This window comes from Mirounga angustirostris, unplaced genomic scaffold (assembly GCF_029215605.1).
Source record: "Mirounga angustirostris isolate CCGP_5_RB_7025 unplaced genomic scaffold, mMirAng1.0.hap1 SCAF_10, whole genome shotgun sequence".
Taxonomy (NCBI): Eukaryota; Metazoa; Chordata; class Mammalia; order Carnivora; family Phocidae; genus Mirounga; species Mirounga angustirostris.
The window spans coordinates 54,892,568-54,906,920 of NW_026991718.1; the positions used below are offsets into that span (position 1 = coordinate 54,892,568).

Sequence of the window (14,353 nt, forward strand, 5' to 3'; positions counted from 1 at the left end):
ATTGATTGAATGTTAATAATTAGCAACAAGTAAGTTCAGTATTTTCTACATTCATTCCTCAATTCCCCCTTCCTTAAAAATATACAAATTTGAAGAAAATTTAAGATTTTCTAGGTATGTTCATATTCTTTTTTTCTCCTGATGTGGAAAGAAGTGAAAGATGGGGCGCCTGGGTGGCTCAATTGGTTAAGCGTCTGCCTTCGGCTCAGGTCATGATCCCAGCCAGGACCGGGATCGAGACCCTCACTGGGCTCCCTGCTCAGCGGGAAGTCTGCTTCTCCCTCTGCCTCTCCCCCTACCCCCCACTTGTGCTCACGTGCTCGCTCCCTCTCTCTCTCAAATAAATAAATAAAATCTTAAAAAAAAAAAGAACTAAAAGAAAATCCTACCTCTTTCACCCTTTGTTAGGAAATAAGATGAGCTATGTCTAGGAGGGAATGCATACGGGTTGATATTGGTAAATGGGGGAAAGCCAAAGCTAATTGTACTAATCAAACAGAATGCTTTTAGGTTAAGTAATTATGGAAAATTATCTGCAAGACTGAACTAATCCACAAAGCCAGACACTTGAGCAAAACCCAACTTACCAACTACACTTCTGGGACCAATCAATGTAAGAGGTAGACAACGCCTACCTCTTTTTAAGGAAAATGCTTGGCATAAATTTACTGTTTGGGTTAGTTTTTGCTAGGCCAACAGCCAAAACCTCTACCACTATCCTTAATTAGCACTAGCATTCATGGAGGAAGGAGATAGATTCAGGAGCAGAGCGGACTATCACATCCCACGGGATGGAATCATGTCTGCTGCTGGGAACAGCAGATATAAAAGCGTCCTCCCAGGGTAACACAGGGTCCTGTCTCAGCATTCATCATTCACCTTACCGTAAGGTCCCTTAAAAGATCCCAAAATGTTGCTGCCAGTCCCCACCCATCCTCTGCTAGAAGCCCGTTCCGGGCCACAGCATGGTGCCCAAGAGTAGGAGCAGGTAGAGCAAGGCAATCATGTGGGCGGCGTGATTTAAGGTACATCCCCAAACCCGTCTACCACCAATTCTGAAAGGACTACCCGTTGAGTCTTTTCTTGAGTGCTTCTGTTAAAATGGATCTCTGAGAGTCAGGACAGGTAAGACCTCAGTGTCTATTTACATTTTGATTGAGATTGCCATGTCATTAGCCATCTGGCACCCAGAAGAAATCAGTGCTGAGAGAATGTAGTTTAATCACAGTTTGAAAGCATGAGAGCGTTCCCAATCCTCTTGAATAAATAATTACCCACCCATGGCCATGTGCCCATAACTATTCTGGGCACAGGAGATTTAAAGATGAAGAAGACATAGTCCCTTCCCAGGAAGCATCCTGGGGAGGCTGATGCACGAATGGTTCACTTCAGTATATGAGAAAGGGTAAGACACAGCATACCATAACAACACAGAAGAGGGTGACTTCCCCCAATCTGAGAATTCACAGGATACTTCCTTCAGATTACACTTAAATTAAGTTCAGAAGTTTTTAACTTGGGCTACATAGGCCCTCCCCACCTAGGGGGCCCAGGATTAGAATTCAGAAGATCTTCCTACTTGAAAGTGGAAAGATTTACATTTTATTCTCACTAACCTCTAACTGAAATTAGCACTTCTTTCCAATGCATATCTAGGTAAGTAACAAACCACAGAACCATTAGCAGAACCTGTGACTTTGTCACCAAAGGAAATCATATTTACATACAACGATATAGATGTTACAAACATCTTAAAACATCATTTACATTCATCACTATTTCAAAAATGTGGTAGACGATAGAATCACTGCTAGACCTTGTTATTTAATACATATATTTTTTTAAAGATTTTATTTATTTATTTGACAGAGAGACAGCGAGAGAGGGAACACAAGCAGGGGGAGTGGGAGAGGGAGAAGCTGGCTTCCTGCTGAGCAAGGAGCCAGATGTGGGACTCGATCCCAGGACCCCGGGATCATGACCTGAGCCGAAGGCAGACGCTTAACCATCTGAGCCACCCAAGCGCCCCTATTTAATACATATTTAACAAAGCCCTATATCATTGTATCACAATTTGTTTTTTAAAACATTCTGATAGCTGAATTTCAATATAATTAGTTTTTCTTGTAGTCCGATGTGTTTTATTTTATGCATTAATAAAAATATTACACTGACAAGGCATCCATTGACCTTGCCAGATGGCCAAAGGCGTCCCCTCTCCCCCAAAATGTCAGAGCTCCCTGAAAAGGATGGGGAAGAGTCCGCAGCCAGATGACTAACGGTGGAGAAAGCAATGGTGGCCCCAGTGGTTCAGGCAGCAGAGGCCCTGAGTGGCCACATGGCTACGTAGGAGGGCTGAACCGAGTTCCCAAGAGCGGGCTAGGGATCAACGTTGATCTCACAGGGCCCACCAGATGCTGAACCTCTACGGCAGTCAGAGGACCAAGGGGGAGGTGTCCCTCTGCCAGCTAGGCCAAATATCCCTCACCCTGTCTTTCAGCCAACAGCCCTGATCACAGAGTTCACCGTGTCTGGGTCACTGGCATGTTGTGAAATAAATACACTCACAGCTCCCTAAGAATATTCAGTATTTAGAGAATAGTCCACTTAACATATGCTTGATGCTCGTGGTAGTACACACAAACTTCCTGAGGGCAAATACTATGCCCTACTCGTTCTTAGAGCCTCATACGGAGCACCTGCCATACGGTAAGCGCTTAATTCATTTTTGACAACTTGACCAGAATGAATAAATTTACATTTCCCCCCTTAAATGGAACTCTTGATAATATTTTGGCTCATCCACAAAAGCAATTACAATTCTAAACTCTTTTTATCTCCTTGGGCTACATTAAATGGATACTTCCCTAAAATTAACTTCCTCACTTCTGCCTTGCCCACAATGACATGGAGTGAAGAATCCACCACCCGGGACGATGGGTTCTCCCCTGGTTTATTTTCTCGGGTAGCAACCGAAACACGGGTTCAGCTGTGCCAGGCAGGCTGTGTGGCAGCCCTGGAATGCCTAGGAAGGCTGACCTGAAAAACAAGTTATTGTTTATAGCTTAAAACCCAATGCGGAATCAAGAAGGGAAAGGGAGAGAGAATTAGACAAAAGAAGGGCCTTCGTTAGAAACTGCATTAAATAATTAAATAATGACACATTAGGATCTGGGTTTTTAAAGCTCGGATCATCATTTTTATTATTAACACGAGGCAATAAAACCCATGTTATTATACAAGAGTGGAGTATGTTCTTCTATATGTGATGCAGTTGGGGAAAATACTTTACAGTTCCGGGAAGAAAAGAACGGAGCATTACAAACAACTAACTCTGAGTCCACCGCAAGAGAAAATCTATTCCACTCTCACCAAAAAGCTAATGCTATTAGAGGCTTTCTCTAACTTACAGGAGGCTGAGGGAAACTGAGAAGATACCTTTTTAAAAAGTTTTCATACTTCCTGGCTGCAGAGCCAAATGATGACTTGACATAACATCACTCTTCATATAGTTCTTTACTCATTTTTTATTTAAAACTATCACGTGACTCTTGAGAGGCCAGTGTAATTAATTCTAGGAAAGTCCGAGAACTGGGGTATAATTTCAGAACTTCTACAAGTCATCCCGGAGCTGGCATTTCTTAAGAGACAACCACAACAGCAACAACAACAGAATTCCCTGTGACCTGCACGCATCCATCACATGCCCCAAAACTCCAGTATCTGCACAGGTGACAAGCGTCAGTGTCAGCAGCCAAGGCTACACCACTCACAGAGTCCACTATCACACTGCAAATCAAGGGGAAAACAGAACTGTGGTTTTAAGGCCATGCTTAACAAGGATCATACCTTTTAAGGTTCAAAAATTAGAGTATAAATTTGATAAGATTTCCAGACCAGGAGTTCACACATAAATAAAAATGAGCAATCAACAGAAAATATAAGAAATGACCCTGTTGATGAATGCCCTGTCTCTTCCAATCGAGGGTCAGACCTATTCAAAGCCAATCACATGAGGATGGAATCAGTAAAGGTCAATCAAAGGCAGGCTGAAACTCCAACTCTCTAGCTGACCTTCAGAGCTTGTGACAAATTGCTATCAGTCAATGTCAACTAATGACAGGAGCTCTTTGGCTAATCAATTGTTCTAAAAATGATCAAGAAAACTACTCACAGGACAGCTCATTTTCACATCAATGCCTGTGAAGTATGAAAAGCTCATTTTTTGAGTTTTTAATAAGCTCATAAGTAAAGCAGTTACTTGGTAACAGAGGTCACCTTACAGAAAAAGAACCCTTGTCTGCCTTTTACATATTCTTTTATTACCACATTATAGTAAAATTATGCTATGGATATGCCAGAGGCCTACATAATAAAGTAGGTAACACTTCATGCACTTTTGAAACAAATACTTCTGTGTCGGAGGGAAATATATTTGGGAGTAAATAATTTCAAATGCATTTTTCAGTTGCTTAAGATGAAAAACACTGACCTCCAGCTTGCCAGCGATATTGCCTAACAGTCAGAAGATGCACTCTCTGTCTGAAAACCCTCATAGCCAAGTGCGTGCCCCCTAAATACACAGTTACTACTTTTTAGATGACAAAGTTATTTTTCTTTGTTTTAAGATGACGTGCTTTCACGATGCTAGAAGGCAAGAAAATGGGGAACAGAAAACAGTTCCTCGCATTTGATGAGTCAATAAAAGGAAAGGTGAATATATAGCATGGGGTGTTCCGGGGAAAACAGTTCTCTGTCTATCCATCTTGTTCAACATGTTTGATAAGTTAATGATATGGACCTTTTGATAACAGGGATTTGCTGAGTATAATAACTTCCCCTTTCTTTTTTACACCTGACTTTTCCCATCAGGAAATCATTTTCCTCTTCTGCCTGCCACTGCATGCCAAGGCCACTCTTTAATCTGCAGACCGACATGAAATGTAGCTAAAGTAACACACGGGGCTGCAGTGGTCTGAGGGCGAAGGCCTGCAGTCGCAATTATATTTTACTTTTCTCTCTGAAGCGTATTAGTCAAAAAGCATTAGGACACCACTGAAATGCAAGAAGTCCCCACAGAAGTCTAAGACTTAAGAAGTGTGAACAAACAGAAATCATTCAAGGTACCCTGACCAGCAGACAAATGGAATGAAAAAAACCCAAACAAACATTTTTTTGATTCACAGGGTTCTGAGGTTATTATAAACACTGTTTTAAAAATCAGTTGGGATTAAAAAAAAAAAAATGGCAAAGAAAACTGTTTCTAAACAAGCAGCGTTCACTTTGTGTTTTCATTTGAAAAACTGCAGATTACAGATTATATCCCAAACGTGAGTTGCTGCAGTAGTTTTTCAAATTAAAATATCTTCTGTGGCCTCAACCACTCTCAAGTTGTCCATAGGAAAGAAATAAAGGAGGGAGGGCAACACTTAAGCCGAGCCATAATTGGAAGTATGTGAAAAATGAAGTGTCAGTTTGGTCAATAAAGGGCAAAGGTCAAGGGGAACTGCAGCCCAAACTCTGCGAGAAATGTGCTCATTAAGACATCCAATCAGAGCGCTCCTTCCCACCTATCCCATTATTCATCGGACAGCTGACTTGTTTCAAATGCCCGGCTTTGGGCTGTTATTACTTTTCTTCTTCATGTAAAAAGGCGAGCTGGTATATAAATCGTTGCTTAGTCATCTGGAACGTAACGGGGCCCTTCCCCGCCGCCCCTCTCCCTGCTCCCCGCCCCCTCCCAGCCGGCTCTGCCTGCTGGCCTCGCAAGCTTGAAACAACTGCCTTCACATTCCCTTCAATAACAAATGGGATTGCCTTCCGCCTATAGGTTGCCTGAACTCTGACAAAAGCTGGGCGGGGGGCGGGGGGGGGGGGGTGGAGGGGACACTGGGAGGCATTGCGACTATTGACACATTAGTATAAAGAAATAGCAGTGCTTTTCAATTGTTCCTCTTTAAAGAAACATGCAAAGATACTATTGTTGAACTGAGTCCTGGCCCCAAAAGGAGAAGTTCAGAAGTGGGTTTTAGAGGCTTCAGCAATCAATAAAGCCCTTTAGAGTTGCCATGTTTCACATCAAATTTCCACATCGAAATAATACTTTTTCTTTTTCCTCACAAAAGAGGAAAATGAGACGAGCTTTAAGTAGGAAGTGCTCTGCAAGAGAAAGGGCCTCGTTTGTTTTTTATGCTCCTATTCTCAATTCAACAAATCTTGGAATGAGCAAAATGATACAGGCTCTCGATGCAAATTAATCATATCAATCATCATGCTCCTCTGTAAACATCTCAATCATTCTACCAAACACAAGAAACCAGATTCTCACTCCCCAGCGGAGTATAACCCCCCCTGAGGCTAACGTGGATTCTGGCCTATTCCCGGCTCCCTCACCCTTGCAGAGGCAGAGCCAGGCCCCGTACAGACACAGGAAGAAGAGACCCCAACTTGGTAACAGAAGGAGTGTCCATCAGCGATCTGTTTTCCGTTCCTCGCCACACGAAAGCCCTGGAGGACACAGGCGTTAGGAGCTTGGCTCTGGAGTCACACCGTATGGGTTCGGGTCCTGACTCTGCTACGGACCCATATGTGACTCTGGGCAAGTCTCCTAGCCTCGCTAAACCTTTGTGATCGTCACACAGTGAGGGAGGGAAATACCTACACTGACTGACAGCCCTTAATATGTTACTGTTTTATTTTATTACTATCATATACTCGTCTCTCTTGACGTTGAACCAAAAACAAAAACAAAAAAAAAAGGAAGACGCGCCCAAACGCAAACTGCGGTCAGTCATCGCTAAAGCTGCTTGTGAGTCGCAGAGTGACTGCAGCAACCGTCCTGGGAAAGAGTTCAAATACGGTGGGGAAAGGCACCAGATGTGCTTGGTGTTCCCTGGCTCCAAGCCACCTGCTTCCTCGAGTAGACCCTGGATCTGGTCAGTAGGGCAGCCGTACACGGTAGGATAAAAAAGACACACGAAAGGGTCACGTATCTGCCCATGTGTACCTCATCTCATTTATGAGACGCTGCCTGGGTTCGTGAGAACACCCCATCCGAAAGTAGTTACAAAGCACAGCCAAGAGACAAGATCCCAGAGCTGCCTCCAAGAGTTTCTTCAGTATTTCTGAGCTTACTTTTTTCTCTTCTGAAATGGGAAAGGGGCAAATAATAGACAGGGATAAAATCGGGATTCAATCTCATAGCTTTGGAAGTGCTTTGAGGAAGTTAAGGACTACACAGAATCAATGTTGCAACAACAGCTGCAGAACCCCCAACCGAATACAGATGTCAGGCCTTCCTTTTCAATGCCAACTTAAAGGAGCGTCACTATTAAAGAATCAATTTCCTGCAAACGGCCACAAGTGTTAATATTAAATGAAAGTAGATGCCACAGGAAAAGTTACCATGATAAACAATTGGAGTTGGGGGAAAGATGTATGATGTAAATCATGAATAAACATTAAATCCCTGAAGAAGAAGAAGAATCTTTAGCATCTTCTTAATTATGTATCTTGCATATACTCTTTTTAGAATGCCCAGCATTGGACTTTCTGTTTTATATTTTTACGCTTAGGTAAAAATTTGGACTAAAACTATTCCATCAATCACAACAGCCGCTAATTTGGCAAGTCATCAGGCACTCAAAATCCCCCAAATTGCTGGAAGGCTAACTAGGAATTGTCACTGTATTTTGAAATCTGTCAGAACATTACACATTTCCTGAATGACTTTTTTTTTTTTTTTTTTTTTACTTTGAAAGTCCAAAAGAACAGGACTCAGTTGAGACACAGCCTGTTGTATGCCTACGTCATGCACAGATAAGGTTATTTAACAGAGGACTAGAGCCTAGGGATTTCTTTCTTTCTTTTTTTTTTTGCGTGTGTGTACCACAGGTGCCATAATGAAGTGGTGAAAAATGAAAAGGAATGAGGAAAAAGAAACACAGTACAAACAATACAGTAGAGAAAGTTTTAAAATATGTATTACTCCTGTCTGTAGGGGAACCACCTCTTTGGATATGTTCTTGACAGATTGAGTTATTTCTGTCTATTGGGTATGTATAAAGACATATTTATGGATTTATAAATCTTTTGAAGAGGGCTGTTATTTATCCAGTTGACTAAAATGGACTCAAACTGTGTAAATAACTATTTAGGACACGCACTATGGGCCAAATGCTGGCACAGCTTACATGTCTATGCTGCCAGAAAAGGCAGGCAGGGCAAACATGGAAAAGCCACGGTGCACAGTTAATCCAAAGGCTGCACAAAGACCCAGCTCCACAGGTCTCAGGGATGAAAACAGGTTTAGAAGGGTCATGGTTGGCATGGAAATGCACGGACATAATGGCGGCAACACTCGCAGGCATCATTCTGCCTTTAGTAGGGGAGAAAGCACACTGCCCACGAGAAGCCACAGAGAAAGGCAGGTAAGACCAAAGGAGGGCCCCCTGCACCCCAGCTCTCAAGGTGCTTGGGGGGGGGATGCAGAAGGGTTGGGGGAGGGAAGTCTACACAGAAAGCTTCTTTTGGATCACGGTGGGAGTCGTTGGCTTAGTTCTTTAGTGGAGAGCCGGGAAAGAGGGCATGAGGAGAAGAATCTTAGACAAATAGTCAGGAAACTGAAATTTGGGGTCTGATGCTGCACCGGGACCTCCCCAAAGTGCTCAGCGCATCCGTACCTTATTTTCCTCTTCTGTCAAATGGGGCCAGGATTGTTTTAGAAAGGTTCAACTGAGCTCATTCAAATGATATCATTTATGTGAAAATTCTTAAAAAAAAAAAACAAAACTGAACTAGGTGGTGATCTTATATGAAAAAATACAAAAGAGAAACAATGTAAGTAAAAAACTCAGGTAATGTGAAAGATACATGTCTCCTGGTTACAATCAAATTCATTATTAAATTGGCCTTTGGAGAACACCTGTTGAAGGAAAAGGAAACATGCAAAATTCCTCATTCCTTGTTATGACGGGTCACGGGGGAAGAACTGGGACAGGGCCTTTGCCCTCTCAAAATCCTTTTATCAGATTATGTTTGAGAAAGCGTATATGCTACAACTTTAAATTCAAGTACATTTCAGCAGTTTGCAAGCCTTCAAAGCAGCAGCTAAGCTATCTGCCTGTTCCTAGACGATCTATATATATTTTAAAGCAAAAAATGAAAAAGAAAAAGAAACAAATAAAACAAGAGGCTATGACCTCATGTAGCAATTTTGGAGTACAGGAAGAAGAACTTAGATTCCTTTTACACCTTTTTGAAAACTCATGGAAGAAGCTGAAAATAGGGCTTCATGTGGAAAGTGCCGACATCACCTTAGCCCCAGCCCCGTGGGCAGCAACACCATCACATACACACTTGAAAGAGAAAAGGCCCCATGGATTTATGCTGCATATCATTTTCCAGTAAAAGTCAGAGGTCAGAGGTTACATGTTTCTGCCTCAGCTCTGAACTGGTCTACTATCCTGGGCTCCATTTTTACTACACTTAGAGTTGTGGTGAAGTCAGCAACTTTTCTTTGAACAATAAAATATCTCAGATGCTTAAAATTCTATGTGAAGAAGCTATTCCCAGTTCAAGTAGCATACACGTGCCTTAAAAAAAAAAAAAAAAAAAAAAGAACTTCCCTGGTTTTGTTTTCAAATTAATGATGTCAAATTCATTTTAGACTTTGCAATTCTAATTGGTCCAGCCCAATGTATGTGAGAAAACAAAATTCTTTTGTTGTCTAATGGCAATCCAACGAAACATGATCATCAAACCAGATTTTAAAGTATGCACCTACTGTGGGCTCAGAGTCAACTTCAATAAAGCCGTCTTTTTATACTCAGAGAATACACTCTTAAGCTTTGGTTGCGCTAATTGAACACAAAATTCCACTGCAGTGGGTCTCACCGAAGGCAGTACAAGACATCTGAATACTCATTCACCTTTTTGCTGAAGATTAACTTTATGTTAAAACTTTCTTTCCTACTAGTCACGGTCGGACGTGCACATCCATGGACACCCAAATACGCACACAGGTATGTGCATTCAAGGAACAATACGAGCTCAATTGATCTGGCTTCTTTTCATTTCTTCCTAAGTCCCTGTAGTCTGACTTTGCGATCAAGTCGAGCACTTAAGAGATTCGGATAAGTAAATCCAGAAAAAATGGCTTCAACCCAGTGGAGAAGGAAGCCCCGCATGAGTTCCTAAAAGGCCCACTGCCTTCTAAGCATCTGAAGACATCACTGACTTGGAATCTTGGAAGATGTTTCTTCATGATCCCTTGAGAAGCCTCTTAGGGCAAGTAATAATAATACCTTTTATTTGTATCGCAGGGTATTAGTGGACATGCTCTTTACGCACATTTGAACTTCTAATCTCCTCTAATCTTGCCCTCAGTCAATTCACCGACCCTGTTTTATGGAGGTGGCCAGGTGACAGGCAGATGGCATAGAAGAAGAAAGGGTCCGGAGAATAAAATAAGAGAAGCTAACTCTCCTACCCTAAGAGGTTTATGTCCTAGGGAAAACTGCATAAATAGGAGCTAACTAGACATTTCTGATTTGTCAACCCTTAAAAATGACACAAGTAGTACAAGAGAATGAGAACACCTCTCCTACCTTGCTCACTGCTGTTATCCCCACTGTGTGATGTGTGGCCACCGCTGGAAGGGCCTGGGGTTCCTCCCGAACGAGTCGATGCCGTGTCATCGTGATCTCTGTTCCAAGAGGGCTGTGGGGGCACAAATCAGAAATCCAAATCGAGTGGTCTGTTAACACTGGTCCGGTGCGATCCCATCATACAAGGACGAAGCCGTGGAAGGCCAGGACAGACAGCCAAGACATCTTCCCCATCCCCCTTCACAAACCAGCTCGGAGCTACATTGGCACATCGAAAATTTGCCAATTTCTGCTTCTGAGCTAAAATAATATCTACAAATAGTTATTCTATAAGTAATTGTATGCTTTATGACCAAGGAAAACAAAAACATTCCAGGCCAAGAAGTGGGGGTGGGGGTGGGGAACGCTGCCACTTGATTCTGACTATATTTTTAACATCGACAAACCCTCTTGCACAACAGCCTGCTACTACTCTGAAAATGCAAAATGGGAGCCGTGGTCTATAGCACTGCAGTTTAGAGAGGCCTGATTCATCCTACAAGACAAACATGGCAGAGCTTTTAAGACCTCACAATTAGGCCGGGGTCCATAATAGCTAGTATGTGTCAGCTGTTTGCCGGATGGTACATGGCAAATGGACCAGGCACAGGGACAAAAAAGGAATGAGAATAACAATAGATTCACATGGACTGTGTACATTCAGCCCCATGCCGAGCCTTCTTGTACTATTGAACGGAAAACAGATGTTGCTTCTTATCACTGGGTGCATTTGAAAGTAACATTCAGATAGGAAAAATTGGCAGTAAATTAAGTTCTTGGGGAAAACAATCATGGCAACACTTCTCCCAAATCTCCCTTTATCACCAGAAAAGATTTTAATTAGCTTTTAGTGCTAGCTTTCAAAAACAGCCTTATGAGTCACTGGTCATCCTGCACAGTAGGAATGATGCAGAAGAGAAAGCTGGTTCTTGGCTGGGAAGTGGTATTTGTCTTCAAGATTATTAGTGGCAAGGCAAGATGATCTTGTGTGTAAAATATGCCTACCTCGTTTCGGTCAGGGGATGTCCCGGTTCATGGCCGTGTAGTAGTAAAGTTTACTGACCCTCCCAACGTTATAAATGTGCCTAGCAAAATCAGAGTGCTCTCTGCTTATGTCTTGAGAAGTATTTTCGTGTCCCAGAAAAGATAAGAAAGGCTGAGGAGATCAAAATGCCTCTGACACCCGGGGAGAGAAAAGGGAAGATCCCATCTAAGAGGCGTGTTGTGTAAGAATCAAAGGAAGAGTCCCTGTTCCTGAAAAGGATGCCTGCCTGCCACCTACCCTAGAATCTTGGCCGGAAGATTAACGCGCCCCTTCCCCTCCCCCCCCGCCATGAAATAAAGTCGCAGAAAGAGCCACCACTTGTATGTCTGACTCAACCGTTATGCATATTCTCAAAAACGGTGCTAATTGATCCACTGATGCTGGGGTTGAAAGATATGTGCGCTGTCAGAGAAGAGCTTTTGACAAACACGCATTCTGCAGCATGTCAGAAGAATGCTGGAAGACGTAATCTGGAACACATGCTCAGAATGCAAACAGTTAATGCATAAATTTTCAGTTTGTACAACTGCAGCTCTAAAAGGGGGACTTGTTTATTCAGAGCTCTGCAGAAAGAATGGTACAGCACCCAGGGGACAGACAATGCCAGGCACAAAACCCCGGTGCCTCGACATGTAAAAGGATGTTTTTCTATGTGCTACAAATCCCACTTGAAAATATAATTAGAAGGAGAAAATGGCAAAGTATTGCATTAACTGTAATTGAACAAAAGACCGGCAAGGCATGTGGGAGGCTGCAGGAACCCGTGGGAGTTTCAGGATGCATGAGATCCTGCAAGTGACATCTCCTGGGCTCTCTCATTTTATTTATGTTGTCCCTCACTACTATTGTTGACTGGTGATCTGACTCATAATTAATAGAAAAGCTACCGATAACAAGCTAAAATACAGAGCAACAGAATAACCTCATCAGAAGCATGTTTGTTAATCTGATTAAGACTAGGACTCCAGAAAGGTGACTTAAAACCCAAGAATTATTCCATGTTATACAGGAAACTGTCCTCCTTTATGCTACAACAGACCTGATATATTCACTATCTTTTAATGAGCTCCACTTGATTTATTCAGCTCTGCTCTGCTCCCTCCCCCACTTTTCTACTGTGCAGGATGTAGATTAATTCAATGCTTAATTGTTTAGTAAATTCAATTTTCCACATTCTATTCTGCATAGCTTTAGCTAAGGTTCTTAAATCTTCAGCAGTGAGCCCTGAGCCCAGTGTTTGTGATCTGTGCCTACCTTTTTTCATCACCATTTTTCTTCATCCACCACTTAATTCACCATGAAAAGATTTTCCTTGCTGGAAATTCTGATTCCGCTATGATCTGTGAGGCATTCCGATTCATTGCATTTTCATTGTGTTGGGTCTTAGATGCCGGGCTCCTCTTTTCTCACAGCTATCGCCACATTATACAGGCATTCATGCAAGAAATGTTGGATTCCACCTCAGTTTATCCAAATTTTGTGCAACCTATATGTTTAAATTTGTGTGTTCACCAAAGGAAGGAGCCAATATTTTCCACCTAATATCACTCTTCTCACAGCCTTGCTCTTCCAGAGAGGCCTGTGAATACTGAATGCCCTTCTCTGAAATGAAATCTAACTTTTGTGGTCCTCTCTTGAATTAGCATTTTGCGTATTAGCATTTCAAGAACGGTATAGTCATACAAAACTGAGCATTAGGAGAAATCCACAAGGTTACCAAAACAGAACAAGAATTATGTTTAGTTCAGTTCATTAAGCATGATTAAAGCCTAAGTATCAGAAATAGCTCATGAACTCTTCTGGCATAAATATGTAAGACAGCCCTAATCAGAAAGAACTCCCCCAAAATCCATCTACCCGAGAATCTCAGTTACAATAACATATCTCTGTGACTCTCTGTGGTTACGCCAAACAGCATCATTATTATTTTTAAAATAAAATATGTGCATACAATTATGTACATATATCTGTGAAGTTGTGAGTTGCTTAGGGCCACTTGTAAAGTAAAGCTGACAGAATAAAATCAATGATGCATTGCATTAGATGTATAGCAAACCATAGTCATGGTTCTAAATTAAGTCCCAAAGAGGCTTTTTTTCTTCAATGTATATAATTTCAGAGTAAGCGATGCCTATGTTCTCATCTATTGGAAATCCATTAAGACAACAGGTCCTAAGCTGAAGTCCAGAGACCTCCTAAAGACTTGGGGCGGTGTGGGGGGGGGGGGCTTGTTTTAGCAATAACTGTGTTTATGGACATACTTGCATTTTCCTCCCCTGGGGAGAGTGTCCATAACTTTTCATCAGATTGTCAAAGGGGCATGTGATTCTTTAAAAGTCTGAGAACCACTGCTCTAGGAGACACTCACAGGGCTAGATGGAAAAGCCAGGGCTGGAGAGACCTTCAAGATCATGGAGTCAACACTTGAACCTGATACTGAGAGCCCGATGGTCCTCCAGACATTATTTCTTTTGTCATAAATGCAGGCAGCCAGTGAGAGGCTTTGCTCCATCAGGAAGATCTTGGTCAATATACAAATATATAACATACAAACGGGTTTCATTTCCCTCTAATTTCCACTCACATTTTGTCTAGTTGTGGAGCCCCAAAAGACAGCCATTTTAAATATGTGGAGCAAGCATATGATTCTCCCCATGTTTTC

At 42.2% G+C, this 14,353-nt stretch overlaps 1 protein-coding gene across 5 annotated transcripts in view; it reads right to left on the reverse strand.

The window, feature by feature from the left end:
* The window catches only part of MEIS1 (Meis homeobox 1), a 135,340-nt gene that overhangs the window by 94,546 nt on the left and 26,441 nt on the right, over window positions 1-14,353 (reverse strand). For 4 of the 5 annotated variants that reach the window (XM_045884876.3, XM_054509842.2, XM_045884877.3 and 1 more), the window contains exon 7: window positions 10,608-10,719. The exons of the other annotated variant lie outside the window; for it this stretch is intronic. In XM_045884876.3, coding sequence (XP_045740832.1) covers window positions 10,608-10,719 — 112 coding nt within the window. The remainder of the gene's footprint in view (window positions 1-10,607; window positions 10,720-14,353) is intronic. 5 annotated transcript variants of the gene reach the window in all.